Source organism: Ascaphus truei, chromosome 3, assembly GCF_040206685.1.
Source record: "Ascaphus truei isolate aAscTru1 chromosome 3, aAscTru1.hap1, whole genome shotgun sequence".
In the NCBI taxonomy this organism is placed as follows: domain Eukaryota; kingdom Metazoa; phylum Chordata; class Amphibia; order Anura; family Ascaphidae; genus Ascaphus; species Ascaphus truei.
The window spans coordinates 345,075,007-345,090,297 of NC_134485.1; the positions used below are offsets into that span (position 1 = coordinate 345,075,007).

General features: G+C 42.9%; 1 protein-coding gene and 1 long non-coding RNA gene across 6 annotated transcripts in view; one reads left to right on the forward strand and one right to left on the reverse strand.

The window, feature by feature from the left end:
• Positions 1-2,680: 2,680 nt before the first annotated feature.
• On the reverse strand, positions 2,681-10,405 carry LOC142490007 (uncharacterized). Of its 2 annotated transcripts, XR_012799974.1 has the most exons (4): positions 10,219-10,405; positions 9,128-9,262; positions 8,411-8,456; positions 2,681-4,548 (listed from the first exon to the last, which is right to left on the reverse strand). It is a non-coding gene; the product is annotated as an uncharacterized LOC142490007 (long non-coding RNA). The 2 variants fall into 2 exon arrangements; XR_012799975.1 differs by lacking the exon at positions 2,681-4,548 and having other exon boundaries at positions 8,230-8,456.
• A 798-nt stretch (positions 10,406-11,203) lies between these two features.
• Positions 11,204-15,291, forward strand: part of NFE2 (nuclear factor, erythroid 2) — a 66,289-nt gene continuing 62,201 nt past the window's right edge. Inside the window, exons 1-2 of one of the 4 annotated variants that reach the window (XM_075591751.1) lie at positions 11,204-11,339; positions 12,087-12,131. In XM_075591751.1, the coding sequence (XP_075447866.1) occupies positions 11,219-11,339; positions 12,087-12,131 (166 nt within the window). In that variant the 5' untranslated portion in view covers positions 11,204-11,218. The remainder of the gene's footprint in view (positions 11,340-12,086; positions 12,132-15,291) is intronic. The other 3 variants (XM_075591753.1, XM_075591752.1, XM_075591754.1) reach the window with 3 other exon arrangements.

The following is a 15,291-nucleotide window of genomic DNA, read 5'->3' on the forward strand; positions in this document are numbered from 1 at the left end:
ATACTACCTCCCAAACCTGGCCGTACTACCTCCTTCCACATTACTGTTGGAACTACGATCATCCACCCAGTAGCCCAAGCAAGCTGCCTAGGGGTCACACTCGACTCCTCTCTCACATTCGCCCCTCACATTCAAAACATTTCTAAAACTTGTCGCTTTTTCCTCCGCAATATAACAAAGATACGCCCTTTCCTCTGTTGCTCGACTGCTAAAACTCTGACTCAGGCCCTCATTCTCTCCCGTCTTGATTACTGTAACCTCCTGCTGTCCGGCCTTCCTGCCTCTCACCTGTCTCCCCTACAATCTATCCTAAATGCTGCTGCCAGAATCACTCTACTCTTTCCTAGATCTGTCTCAGCATCTCCCCTCCTGAAATCCCTCTCCTGGCTTCCAATCCAATCCCGCATCTCACACTCCATTCTTCTCCTCACTTTTAAAGCTTTACACTCTTCTGCCCCTCCTTACATCTCAGCCCTAATTTCTCGCTATGCACCACCCCGACTCTTGCGTTCTGCTCAAGGATGTCTTCTTTCTACCCCCTTTTTATCTAAAGCCCTCTCCCGCCTTAAACCTTTTTCACTGACTGCCCCACACCTCTGGAATGCCCTTCCCCTCAGTACCCGACTAGCACCCTCTCTATCCACCTTTAAAACCCACCTTAAGACACACTTGCTTAAAGAAGCATATGAATAGCACTGTGGATATTCTGAACACATGATACATAAAGCTTGGCCCCCTGCAGATGCACTTACCAGAACTCCCTCCTCCTGTCTCTGTACGTTCTCCCTACCTACCAATTAGATTGTAAGCTCCTCGGGGCAGGGACTCCTCTTCCTTAATGTTATGTTTGTCTAACGCACTTATTCCCATGATCTGTTATTTATATTATCTGTTATTTATTCGATTACCACATGTATTACTACTGTGAAGCGCTATGTACATTAATGGCGCTATATAAATAAAGACATACAATACATACAATACAATACAAGTGAGTTTCAGTTTAAAGAAAACTAGCAACTTCTATGAAATTAGCCGGAGCAGAGAGTCCAAGGGTCACATCAAGGCCCATTGAGGGTCGCCAGTTGAAGAGTTCTGTACTAAACATTGCAAATGGAATTTTTGGCATTACTTTGAGAACACCAATAAATATTTATTTATTATTATTATGCGAGGTTAACGGAGTGATGCTCTGCAGAACCAATCAATATGTGTCCTTCGCCTTTAAGGCAGGTGCAGTGGTGATTGAACAGGTATCCTCTAAGAGGAAAGAATAAGCCCCTTTGTGTCAGGCATGGCTGGCATGACAGGGTAAAGGGGAGGGAGGGGAGAGCACTGATAAGACAGGAGGAGAGAAGAGAGACCCAGGGTGAAGAATCAGAAAGGGAAAGAGGTGGGTTATGTGGAAGGACAAGATGAAATGAAGAGAACACAAACAAAAAACAGGTTAAGAAAAAGTAGGGAAGCGGTGAAGAAACAAAATGACAAGAAACTTGGGGAACAAAAGAGCATGGGAGAGCGAAGCAAGTACAGGCAGTCCTCGGTTATCCGACACAATGCGTTACTCAAAATGGCGTTGGATAGCGAAACGTTGTAAAGCAAAACACGTTTTCCCATAGGAACACTGTTTAAATGAAAGGTTCCGTTCCTGAAGGCATTTTTAACACTAAAATACACCAAATATTTTACGCAGGCAATAAGATATGCAGCACACACATACATTATATAGTGTATATACTGTATTATATATATATAATATAACATAATAAGTAATATATTATGTAGTATAATATAATATTATATATATGCTCTTACGACGCTTTGCAACGTTGTTTATGTGTATATATATATATACACATACACATAAACAACGTTGCAAAGCATCGTAAGAGCATTGGATAAGCCGTTTTGGCGTTGTAAAAATGAACATAGGTATGCACTGCACTGCGTTGGATAAGCCATTCGTTGTAAAGCGAAGCATTGTAAAACGAGGACTGCCTGTAAATTCATATGTAGGATAAGTATCGGTCGTCTAAAGTTAGCACAGGTTGAACTTGAAGGACATATGTCTTTTTTCAACCTCATCTACTATGTAACTATGTAACAAAGGAGGGAGGAGTAGGTAGGGTGATACTCTTTATTGGAGCAAGCTAAATGCTCTCAGCATTCTCCTTTAAGTATACGTAAGTTTGTAATTTATCAACCATCTGTTGGTTCAATAAAATCATACCACCTACTCCTGCCTTACTTTAATACATGGAGAAAATGACCAATATGGCTACCCACCCCTTATTGTTCTCCAGGTGGGAGACAATGGGAAAGAAGCCGGAGGGGGTCAGAGTGAGCAGAAGGGCCTGCAATTCAATGGCTTAACTCTGGCAGCAAAAGGGTTCAATTGTTCATACTTGGAAATGTATTACTGTATATATCCTGCACAAGCACACATATGCACACAGACACATTCACACAAATGTGTCTGTACATAGATCAAATAAACACACAGGGAGCCAATGTGTCAAGCAAATTAAAGGGAGTAGAGTTTCACAAATACAAAAGCATATGTATATATATTGAGATGTATATATTTGCCCCAAATCTCCTCATACTGATATATATATATATATATAATATATATAAAAAAGTATGTTAGTGATGATATATATATATATATATATACAGTAAGGCCCTGGGTATACGGTGGGTTCCGTTCCAGGGGCCCGCCGTATAGTGAAAATCGCCAGAAAACGGATCCGGCGATTTTCAGTTCTGTGCATGCACAGAACGGCGTTTTCGCCGTTCTGCGCATGCGCGGCCTATGGTCTGCGCGCGCAGCCTGCGTGCGTGCGCAGACACTGGTCTGCGCATGTGCGCCGGGCGCAACCGCCCATTCTGCGCACGTGCGATGGAGAATCAAAGATGGCGGCCCCCTTCTCGGTGCTGCCATATTGGCGGATCGCCGAAAAGCGGGGCCCTGCTGTATACAGTTAGGTCCGGAAATAATTGGACACTGATACACGTTTTGTTATTTCGGCTGTGTACCAAAATAAATTCAAGTTACAGTTAAATAATGAATATGGGCTTAACGTGCAGTCTATCAGCTTTAATTTGAGGGTATTCACATCATAGTTACATAGTAGATGAGGTTGAAAAAAGACGTAGGTCCATCAAGTTCAACCTATGCTAAATTTAGACAACAGATACTTTATCCTATATCTATACTTACTTATTGATCCAGAGGAAGGCAAACAAAAACCCCATTAAGGGGAAAAATGAATTCCTTCCTGACTCCAAGAATTGGCAATCGGATCAATCCCTGGATCAACATCCTTCCCATTTATACTTATTTGGTATATCCCTGTATACCTTTCCCATATAAAAAGATGTCCAACCTTTTTTTGAACAAATCTATTGTATCTGCCATCACAGTCTCCATGGGTTATGAATTCCACATTTTAACTGCCCTTACTGTAAAGAACCCTTTCCTTTGTTGCTGGTGAAATTTCCTTTCCTCCAACCTTAAGGGATGGCCCCGAGTCCTTTATACTGCCCGTGGGATGAATAGTTCTTTTGAAAGCTCCTTGTATTGTCCCTGAATATATTTGTATATAGTTATCATATCCCCTCTTAGACGCCTCTTTTCTAATGTAAATAAATCTAATTTAGCTAGCCTCTACTCATAAGTTAGAATGTCCATCCCCTTTATTAATTTGGTGGCTCTTCTCTGCACTCTCTAGTTCCATAATGTATTTTCTTAGGATTGGTGCCCAAAATTGTACTCCATATTCAAGGTGTGGTCTTACTAATGCTTTGTAAAGGGGCATAATTATGTTTACTTCCCTTCCATCAATTGCCCGTTTGATGCAAGATAAGATCTTGTTTGCCTTTGCAGCTACTGCATGACATTGGGCACTATTGCTAAGCCAGCTGTCTACAAGCACTCCTAAATCCTACTCCATCAAGGATTCCCCAAATATATCTCCATTTAATTTGTAAGTCGCCTTTTTATTCTTGCATCCCAAATGCATAACCTTACATTTATCTGTATTAGCCTTACATTTATTTGTATTAAACCTCATCTGCCATTTACCTGCCCACGTTTCCAGTCTCTCCAAGTCCTTCTGAAGAGAAATTACATCCTGCTCTGATTCTATTACCTTACACAATTTAGTATCATCAGCAAAGATGGAGACTTTGCGCTCGATCCCAACCTCAAGGTCATTAATAAACAAGTTAAAAAGCAGGGGTCCCAGTACCGATCCCTGAGGTACTCCACTCACGACTTTAGCCCAACCTGAAGGGTTTGGGAATTACATCTCTTTAATATGTAGCCCCTTTTTTTCAAGGGACCAAAAGTAATTAGACAATTGACTCAAAAGCTGTTTCATGGACAGGTGTGGGCTATTCCTTCGTTATTTCATCATCAATTAAGCAGGTAAAAGGTCTGGAGTTGATTCCAGGTGTGGCATTCGTATTTGGAAGCTGTTGCTGTGAACCCACAACATGCGGTCAAAGGAGTTCTCAATGCAAGTGAAACAGGGCATCCTTAGGCTGCAAATAAAAAGAAAATACATTAGATAGCAGGAACATTAGGAGTGGCCAAATCAACAGTTTGGTACATTCTGACAAAAAAAGGATGCATTGGTGAGCTCTGCAACACAAAAAGGCCTGGACGACCACGGAAGACATGGTGGATGGATGATCGTAGGAACCTTTCCATGGTAAAGAAAAACCCCTTCACAACATCCAGCCAAGTGAAGAACACTCTCCAGGAGGTAGGCATATCATTATCCAAGTCTACTATAAAGAGAAGACTTCACGAGAGCAAATACAGAGGGTTCACCACAAGGTGCAAACCATTCATAAGCCTCAAGAATAGAAAGGCCAGATTAGACTTTGCCAAACAATATCTAAAAAAGCCAGCCCAGTTCTGGAGCAGCATTCTTTGGACAGATGAAACTAAGATCAACCTGTACCAGAATGATGGGAAGAAAAAAGTATGGAGAAGGCTTGGAACGGCTCATGATCCGCAGCATACCACATCATCTGTAAAACACGCATGGGCATGCATGACTTACAATGGCACTGGGTCACTAATGTTTATTGATGATGTGACAGAAGCAGCCGGATGAATTCTGAAGTGTATAGGGATATATTATCTGCTCAGATTCAGCCAAATTCAGCAAAGTTGATTGGACGGCGCTTCACTTTACAGATGGACAATGACACAAAACATACTGCGAAAGCAACCCAGGAGTTTTTAAAGGCAAAGAAGTGGAATATTCTGCAATGGCCGAGTCAATCATCTGATCTCAACACGATCGAGCTTGCATTTCACTTGCTGAAGACAAAACTTAAGGCAAAAAGACCCACGAACAAACAACTGAAGACAGCTGCAGTAAAGGCCTGGCAAAGCATCATAAAGGAGGAAACCCTTCGTTTGGTGATGTCCATTCATTCCAGACTTCAAGCAGTCATTGCCTGCAAAGGATTCTCGACAAAGTATTAAAAATTAACATATTATTTATGCTTGTGTTAATTTGTCCAATTACATTTGAGCCCCTGAAATAAGGGGACTGTGTATGAAAATGGTTAAAATTCCCAAACGGTTTATACGATATTTTTGTTCAACCCTTTGAATTAAAGCTGAAAGTTTGCACTTCTATTGCATTTCGGTTGTTTCATTTCAAACCAATTGTGGTGGCGTACAGGGCAAAAATGATGAAAATTGTGTCAGTGTCCAATTATTTCCGGACCAACTGTATATAGTAATGCAACACCCTCTTGCATTTCTACACCTACCCCCCACCATTGGTATACACTCCCACACACACCTTTTGTAAAGCGCTGTATACACTGTGGGCGCTTTATACATTTATATTTACACACATACATACGCACATACATACATACACACACACACACCACTAACATTCAGGGACCATTTAACACCTTAAGTCATAAATCGCATACTGCACAGGGGGAGGGATAGGCTTCAGTCACAGATACATTTCAAGACGCACTATTTTTAAGTAAAACCCTCTCTTACTTTATCCATTGTAACATCGCCAGGAGAAGAAATTACATACAAGAGATACAGAAGAGAGTGTATCTCGAAAGCTCGCACAAATAAAAGCATTTCGTTAGCCACAGAACGGTATCATCTATTTGTTTTTGATTTTATATATATTTATATATTTGTTTTTATTATTATTAAAATTACAAGAAACAGCGACACTCCTTAAACAGAAAAAATTCACTCAACATACATTACCCAAACCAAGGCATGGATAAATGATGATACAGCACACAGTAACAAATTGAACAAAAATGGTATAATTAAGTCCAACAAGATAACACGACTGAGGAAGATCCTCTGTGCAGGACCGAAACGTTGGTGTTATTATTGGACTTAATGATACCCTTTTTGTTCAATTTATTTCTGTGTGCTGTATCATCATTTCTCCATGCCTTGGTTTTAAATATATATATATATATATATATATATATATATATAGTATGTTATACAAAGGAGATTTGGTAGATATATACAGTATATTATACAGAGGAGATTTGGTGGAAATATGTAGGCCAACAAACTTAGTTGTAATGTATATGAGAACACCGATTTGCACACACATGCCTATATTTAAATAGACACCGATTCACATACTCCCTAATAGGAAAGCACAATGACACTAATTCACACATACACATGTGTATTTCAAACAAACACAAATACACCCCTAATGATGTACATACAGACCCAAATAGGGAAAGACATTAATACTAATAGACTGACACAAAGTTAAATAAAAATATATAAGTGCTAATTTACTGGCGCACAGACAAACATATACTGTACTAACACACACACACACACACTGATATTACCTGCTCCCGGTTGGGTACAGATAAGTAGGCTCAGAGCTGAGGGCGGCTAGCACTGCTGATAAAAACAGCTTTATCTGTGTTCAGCAGTGACAAGACTCCACTCCACAGCCAGCCAACAGCACCGTGCTCACAGACAAGCAACAAAGGCAGCTATGGGCCTGCATTATCATAACCCCAGTGACACAAATGTACAAATTAACCCCTTTTAGTGCTAGAAGAAATAACAATGTTTTTTTGCTAACTTCTCTGGCATGGGACTGGTTAATAATCAGGAAAAAGGGAATCCAACGCTCAACGGATTTTGTATCAAACGAATTTATTGCGCCACACAGCGTTTCGACCTAAATAGGTCTTTCTCAAGTGACTAGGCATGAAACAACTGAGTATATACTGGGCTTATACTCAGTTGTTTCATATCTAGTCACTTGAGAAAGACCTATTTAGGTCGAAACGTTGTGTGGCGCAATAAATTCGTTTGATACAAAATCCGTAGAGTGTTGGATTCCCTTTTTCCTGAGTATTGCCTTGGAATATTTTTGACAGGTACTCCTTGAACCAGCAGCACCGGTAAACTGTATGTATTTCATTTTTCAATTTGGTGTGCAGCATATCCCTTTGTTTACATTGGACTGGTTAACACATCTGTTCCCAATAAAGCCGGCACACCAGTGGGAAATGGTGAAGAAGGTAGAGAAATAGGTAACTGAGCGACAGTTTACAGGCCTCTCTACTACCAGATCAAAAAGAAAAAATACACGGTCACCTAAAAGATCCGCAAATAAGTGAAAGTTAAAATGTGCTCAAATGCCCAAAGTGAAAAAAAAAATGGAACAAACATGATACGAAAGATATCCGCGATTGTAGAGGTGTAGAGATTTCACACATAGGAAAACAATGAAGTAATTATAAAATAAATAAATAAGTGCACGGATACAAAAAACTGCTGCCTTCAAAAATTCTCCTAAGGATCCTCTTCAAAGCAATAGTCCTCAAGGCAGGGCCGGATTGTCCACTCGACACATGCCTTGGGGCCCCCAAGGTTGGAGGGCCCCGGGCCAGTGCTCCCGATGCAACAGCCCTGTGGTCACTGTCCGCCATACTCTGCCTCCTCCTGACTGCGCTGGGATCCAACGTCTGCCCGACCGGAGGAGGGAGCTGTGTCTATCAGAGAGAGGGGCGTCCCTTACCTTCTCTGGGGCGGCCCTCCTCCTTTAGCGTTGTGGTGACCCAAAGTCAGGTCACGCTGCAACGTCACAAGGTGATGCGTTGCCATGACAACACCACGTCACATTATGCTGTAATGCTGCAGGAGGAGGGCCGCCTTGAGGAAAGGCCCCCAAAGTCATGGTACCTAGGGGCCCCAGAGGGTCTTAATCTGCCAGTGCCTCAAAGAACAGGCGCATGTACACAGGGGAACAAGATTTTAAAAAATGTGTGTATTATGTTGCTATACAGTGAAGAAATCCCCAATGGTGTAGGTATTTCATTTACAAGAAATATACTTAATATTAGATGAGACCTCAAGGTCCTATCCAAGGAACTCGTGGGCTCGGCACATGAGCAACCTATAAAACACAGGAGAATATGTATGGTGTATTATCGCATTATTTACATATGGTTAGGCAGAAAGTAAAATACTCATAATGTATATAAGCGTTATAACTTCGATGTTAATAGAGAGGTGCTGTAATATACCTAATGCTCAGGTTGCTCAGTGTGCATGATTACTTCCAGGTCCACTCTCTCTCTGTGACATCCCCAGATGCCCAGACTGTGCCACCAGCCTTTTCCACCTCTGGAATTTACCACCCGTAACCGCACTTATAGTCCCGACAACGCGACGTTGTGATGTCATCCGTTGCCGTTGTCACAGTGATTTCTGCCTATAGTGTTAGAGGCAAGAAACGGCGACCAAGGCGTGTGGCGGGGGCGTGGCCATGAGCGGTTCGCCCTCATTGGTTGAACCGCTCACGTGCCCGGTGACATCCCGCTGCGCCCGCTGAAAAATCAATTTTCATTGACTTCCAGCGATCGCGACCAATTCGTGACTCCATCGCGTCACTCCTACTATAGGCGCACGCGATGGATTCAATACACTTGTTTTGACACAACGTCGCGTTGCTGGGACTACATGCGCAGCCTTATGCGTTTCGCAGCTAGAAATTGCTGCTTCTTCAGGGGTTAGTACTCTGTTGCTCAGAGGCCTCTCAAACATCTCCAAAGAATACCGTCTCACCCTTATTAGCAGTGTTCTCATACACTTCAAAGCAGTGTAACTATTAAACATGTCATTTGCAGGTCCAAAAATCTGAAGGTCGTCCTTTCTATGTAACTGTGTAGTAAAGAAGTTCGTAATACTCATGCTTCATTCCTGTGCATATAAAGAAGAGATCCGGAAGGTTTTGAAAGGTTTGTACACACGAATCGGCTATTATGAGTTGTTATACCACAAAGTCTAATCTGGTCTAAACTGGCAATAACATGGTCAATCTTAAGAAATGTATGTCAAATCTAAATTATTATAAAAACATCAAGTACCACTATATTATTCAGCCAGTACAATTGAAAAATATGGATGTCGTGATAGGGCCAATAAAAGAGATGAGGAATTTAGGTGACAAAGATGGTGAAATGAGATAATGAGTAAGGGACACATCTGACAAGTGTTAGTCATCTCAAGTGTACAGATTTGGCTCAAGTATCTCTCTGTAATATAGGACTACTAGTGAGGTCATCTATGAATATATGTTCAATGGTGCAGTAAGCTCTAGCCGCCTCCCAAAAACATGTTTGGAAATAGTGACATTACCATCTCAGCATCGATCAGTGCTAAAGGACCCTGATTGGCATTGCAGTCTATGGGGGAATTCAATAAGCTCTGACAAGGGCTATTTGGGCTCCATACGGCATATTCTGCCATACTGTACAAGCCAATGGCTATGAACACTGGACCAAACTCCAATACCCGTTATCAGAGGCTAGTGAATCCCATGACATAATTGCTAACTACACCTGAAATGCAACAGACAAAATTAGTAAGGAGATAGGGGACAGTAATGGATTCTACAGAACAGTCCTCATTTGTCACATGGTTAATAAATTTGTTGAGAAATGTTTCTGTCATGCAAAATTATTCTTGGATTGATAGTGTATTTGACCTATATACAGTACTTAGTCTCACCCTACAAACCCTATTTATGACAATCTCCTTACAGTAAACATGGCAGCTATGGTGAAAGAGAATACTAAGGAGTCGTAAGAGGGAGGTGGAAGAAGCGGGAAGAAGCGGAGAGGAGAAAAAAGAAAGAGAAAAAATGAGAAACATACCTGCTAAATGTAATTTATCTCACGTGACACTTATTTGGAAGTATATATATATAACTTATTTGGAAGAATATACATCCATCATGACAACATTATCTCCAATACAACTTCATCAACTGCAATGCCTTTGGAAGTATTCCTGTACCAATAAAAGTATACAAATTGGTGTGGTAAAAATGGGAAAGGTAAGCAATATGGAAAGGGTAAGAAATTTGGAAAGGGTAGGGGTAAATGTACTGCAAGTGTACTAAAGAATATCCTATTTACCATGATAGCTTGATATTCATCATGAACAAACTGACACCATCCCCTCTCCGCACCAATTCTTGTGCCCTTCTACCCCTTTCAGGACCGGATTGCCAAATCGCGGATCTCGGTTCAGTGTGTGTGTGCTGGGCCTCTTCTCTTCCCCGTAGCCCTACCTGTGGGGCAGTTGTGGTGACGGTACTTGAAGGAGCCCACCCGGGGTGTCCTGACACAGAAGTTGGGCCCCACCAGAAGTAGGGCTCGGCTTTCATGATCTCCACCTGCGTGGGCTTCCTCCATTGTCACCGCCCCACCCGCTCCACAGGTTGGGTCCCACATGAGAGCTCGGGTCCTCGGTAAGTGCAGGACCCAGTGCAGTCGCACTGATGGCAATAACCATCAAGCCGGCCGTGATTCCCCTTTCCACCTCTTAAATTGTAAGCTCCTTGGAACAGCAACCTCCAGACCTACTGTTTTATTCTGCATAAAATCATGTTGATCCGTTTGTTATGTTTAATGTCTTTTACCCCCTGTGTATGTAATGTACTGAGAAGCAAACAAGTTGGCGCATTATAAATAATAATATGGAAATAAATGTAAGTACAACGTTTATCTGATTTAACCAACTGTGTCTGATCTTGGCCCACGGACATCAGCTACTATGGAGGAGGAGGAGGAAACAGAGATCAGGAGGGTGGGGAGAGCAGGAGGGTGGGGAGAGGATGCCACCATCTGAAGTTTGTGGTTTTAAGTCCTAATGCAGTCAGCAAGTGCTGATAAAGCCAGGAGGGCTCTGTATCCACTATGTGCAGCGGGGAGCTCCAGTGATATGGAAAGCACTCAGCGAGGAGGGGGACAGAGAGGTCAGAGAGGCAAAGGTGAGGCTGGGGGTGAGAAAGTGAGGCGTACAGGAGGGAAGGAGGAAGGGAAAGAGGGTACATCAGATAGAGATAAAGTGACAAGAAGTGGGTGAGAGAGTGGAAAGAGACAAGAAAGTGGGTGAAACAGGTGGAGGGAAAGGGGGAGTGGTCGTAAAAGAGGGAAGGTGACAGAGAGGGGGAAAGAGAGGCATACAGAAAGTAAGGGGATAGTGAGAAGCAAGGGGAGGGGCAGGAGAGACAAGGGGAGAGGGTGGAAAGGGAGAAAGAAGAGAGGGACAAGATAAACAGCAAAATACACAAAGTGTCAGGAGAGGGGAGTAAAAGGGAGAGAGAAGCAAGACTGGAGGACAGAGATAAAGTAGAGCGAGGGAGAGGAGTGCCAAGGGAGAGAGGAAAAGCAGAGGAGAGGTATGGGTGAGATGAAGTGAGCAAGCCAGGGTGACAGAAAGGAATGAAAGGGACAAGGGGCAAGTGTCCAGGGAAGGGACAAGGGACTGTCTACAGAAAACTAAAACACAGAACATTTGATAACGAGTGAAAGCAAAGGGGGAGAGACAGACACAAAGAGGGCACAATAGAGGAAATGGGCAGCTGACTGAAGTGTAACACCTTCATAGGAAGGAGCAGCTTAACATGCTCCCCATAGGGTGGCTTCATCTGAAATAGGATTCTCTGTCTCTCTCTTATGGGGGCAATCATTTTGGGATTCTTACGGCTTTCTGCTCTGTTGCATTGTTCTGAAAGGTGAAAATCAAGTGGGAAGAAGTTTTCAGCTGCTTCTGCAAGCAGGTAAGAACTTCCACAGCTGTGCAGCCTCAGTGGGGGGTTTAACTACTTTGGTGCTAGAGGGTACAATGGTGTTAATAGGACTATCTGCTGGTAATTCTATTTATGCTGCACTGTATCCATTAGAGTAAATCCAGTAGGAGATCAATTTCTGATGGTAACCCAACTGTTGCAGATTCTGAATTTATAATACCCACATATCGCATAAGACTGAAGGAGTTCAGCTGACTTGTGTTTTAGTGTTTGCATGGAGGATTCGTAAAGAGACACAAATAGATAAGACAGGGAAGGCGAGGAAGAAAAGCGTTAGGTGTGACAACCACACAGAAAGGAGAGAAAGAGAGAGTAGACAAGTGAGGTATTAAATAAAACAAGGAAAGAGCGAGTGCGGGTAAGAAACTGAGAAGGAGGCTGCTGGAAATGAGGATAGTATTTAATATTGTTCAAATAGTTAATGCACAGTGGGAGTGGGATGGGAGAAAATGGGAGAGTGGGGGGGGGGAGATAAAGGCGACAGAGGACAAATCAAATACAGAAAAAAGTAGAGGAGAGTGATAGTACAGAAGCAATAAGGGCAAATGTTGAGAGATTGGAGAAGGACAGAGGGGATGAGTGGAGAAAGTATTGGAGAGTATCAGAGGGGAACTAAAATTGAGAAACTGTGAGCTGGTTTAAAATCAAGAGAAATAAGGAGATGTGTAAACGACGGCAGAGACAGAGACAGTGAGATAAATGGTCATCGGGAAAGGAGAACGTAGTGAGGGTCAGAGAGGGAGAGGGAGAGGGAGAGAGGGAGAGAGAGAGAGAGAGTTCCCATTGGACGATGACTAACTCAATCCGGGTTTTTGTGTATTCACTTGATAGTCTAGGTCAGGGGTGCTCAACTCCAGTCCTTAAGCACCCCCAACAGGTCAGGTTTTCAGTATATCCCAGCTTCAGCACAGGTGGCTCAATCCGACTGAACCTCTGACTGAGCCACCTGTGCTGAAGCTGGGCTATACTGAAAACCGGACCTGTTTGGAGAGGGGGGTGATTGACGACTGAAGTTGAGCACCACTGGTCTAGGTAACAGCAGCAAGAGAAGTTTGCAATGACGAGCTGCAGTATTTCCTCCTTGTGGCTGCATTTGATGAAAATGTTAAGCAAGTTATACAGTTGATGCAGAGTATTATTGGTCAGTGAGGTTAACGCCACCTCAGGCTGGGACATCATGCGGGGTGATAAAAAGAAAGGTACAAAAATGAAGCAGACATAAAATTGCCATGTACCCCAGGTTGCAAGTTCATCATATAACTTTTCTAACCCCCCCCCCCTCCTCTGTGAGGGAGAGCACAAAAAGTAGCGCTTCTGTTACCCTTTTTAAAATAACTTGATTGTATTAAACATGGGGGCAAAGCTCTTTGGACTGTATTTGATAAATATTTAAAAATGATTGCTGCTATAGAAACAAAAGAAACGGGTAAAGAAATGTACGCAACACTATTTAATTGAGGAAAACTTGGTTAACAGGATGCCATTCTCTTTAGCGGATAAGCGTCACTATTCTTGTGACGGTAACTTAGGTGAACATTATGTTAAACATACAGGACCCCTATAAGCTCAAATTGAACCCCCAATATAACCACAACATATATATATATGCGTATAAGTGTCAAAGAGGAGTGCTACTGAGCATGGCAATATATATTTAAAACCAGAGAAAGAACATGAAACACAGACAGAGCTCAGTGCTACATCCAAAGACACCAATACACGGTACAGTGCCTAAATATATATCTATATCTAGATAGATAGATAGATATAGATATCTTATGAATAAAATGGTCTTGTAGTTTAACTCTTTGGCCAAAGTGTTGTAAGCCCTTGAGCCCCTCCAAAATGTACGCAACACTATTTAATTGAGGAAAACTTGGTTAACATGATGCTATTCTCTTTAGCGGATAAGCGTCACTATTCTTGTGACGGTAACTTAGGTGAACATTATGTTAAATAGCCCAATTGAGGCTTTGTATCAAATTTGTTAAAAAAACTGCCTGTGCATCTGAGAATGAGTGAATGTTATGGTTGGGTTACTTATTTCAGCCTTTGGGTGCCCTAAGACATGGGTGTGCAAACTGGGGGGCGTGATTTTTCTGGGGTGGCACGGCATTTAAATTAAATGCCGGGGGATTGCGTGAGGCCTCTGCAACCTGAACTCACTGAGATTCAGCCGGCTTCTGGACGTGTCTTCATGTCAACACAGCATCAAATGACGTTGCGGGTCACGTGTAGTGGTATCACATGACCCTGCGGTATCATTTGACGCGCACTAAGGTAAGGGGGGCGTGAGCACCGGGGGAGACCAGGGAGGGGGGCGCAGCAACAAAAGCTTGCGCACCCCTGCCCTAAGACATAGCCACTACATCATGGGGTCTTGCACTCCATGGGTTACGACATGGGGTCTGGCACTCCATGGGTTACGACATGGGGTCTGGCACTCCATGGGTTATGACATGGGGTCTGACACTTCATGGGTTACGACATGGGGTCTGGCACTCCATGGATTATGAAATGGGGTCTGACACTCCATGGGTTACGAGATGGGGTCTGACACTTCATGCGTTACGTCATGGCCTTTTACTGCTCAGATTTCCAGGGGAGCGCAGAACGCGATCTGAAACGGAAGAGGCGGACTTTCCCTGTTTCCGGATCCAGTGGCACCGCGTTCGTCGTGACCGCGGTGTGTTGGAGGGGCTGCAGCACCCTGGTGCCAAGGGCCCCTCTGGCACCCAAAGGGTTAAAGATCATAGAAACTTTTTCCATGCTCCATGGGAGATGAAAAATAGTGCAGGAAATGGTCATTCTGAGCACTAAAGTGAGCGGTGTGGCTGTGCAGAGATCTTTAAATCATCCAAATGTCTATAAAGTCCTGGATTGAATGACCCCCCCTTTCCCCCTCCTCACACCCCACTAATCGGCTGATGTGGGAGTGCAAGTGTGTGATGCTGAGGGAAGTGCAGCGAGTGAGAGAGATAACAGGACAGTCCGACTGTATTGGGAGAATACGCAATGTATTTCTACATAGTGAATCAAAGCTTACATAAGCACAAAAAGAGTTACATGAAGTTGCAAAACCTGTGTATCAAACCGATTACAACATATTGCTACTGTTATTGCAGCCTAT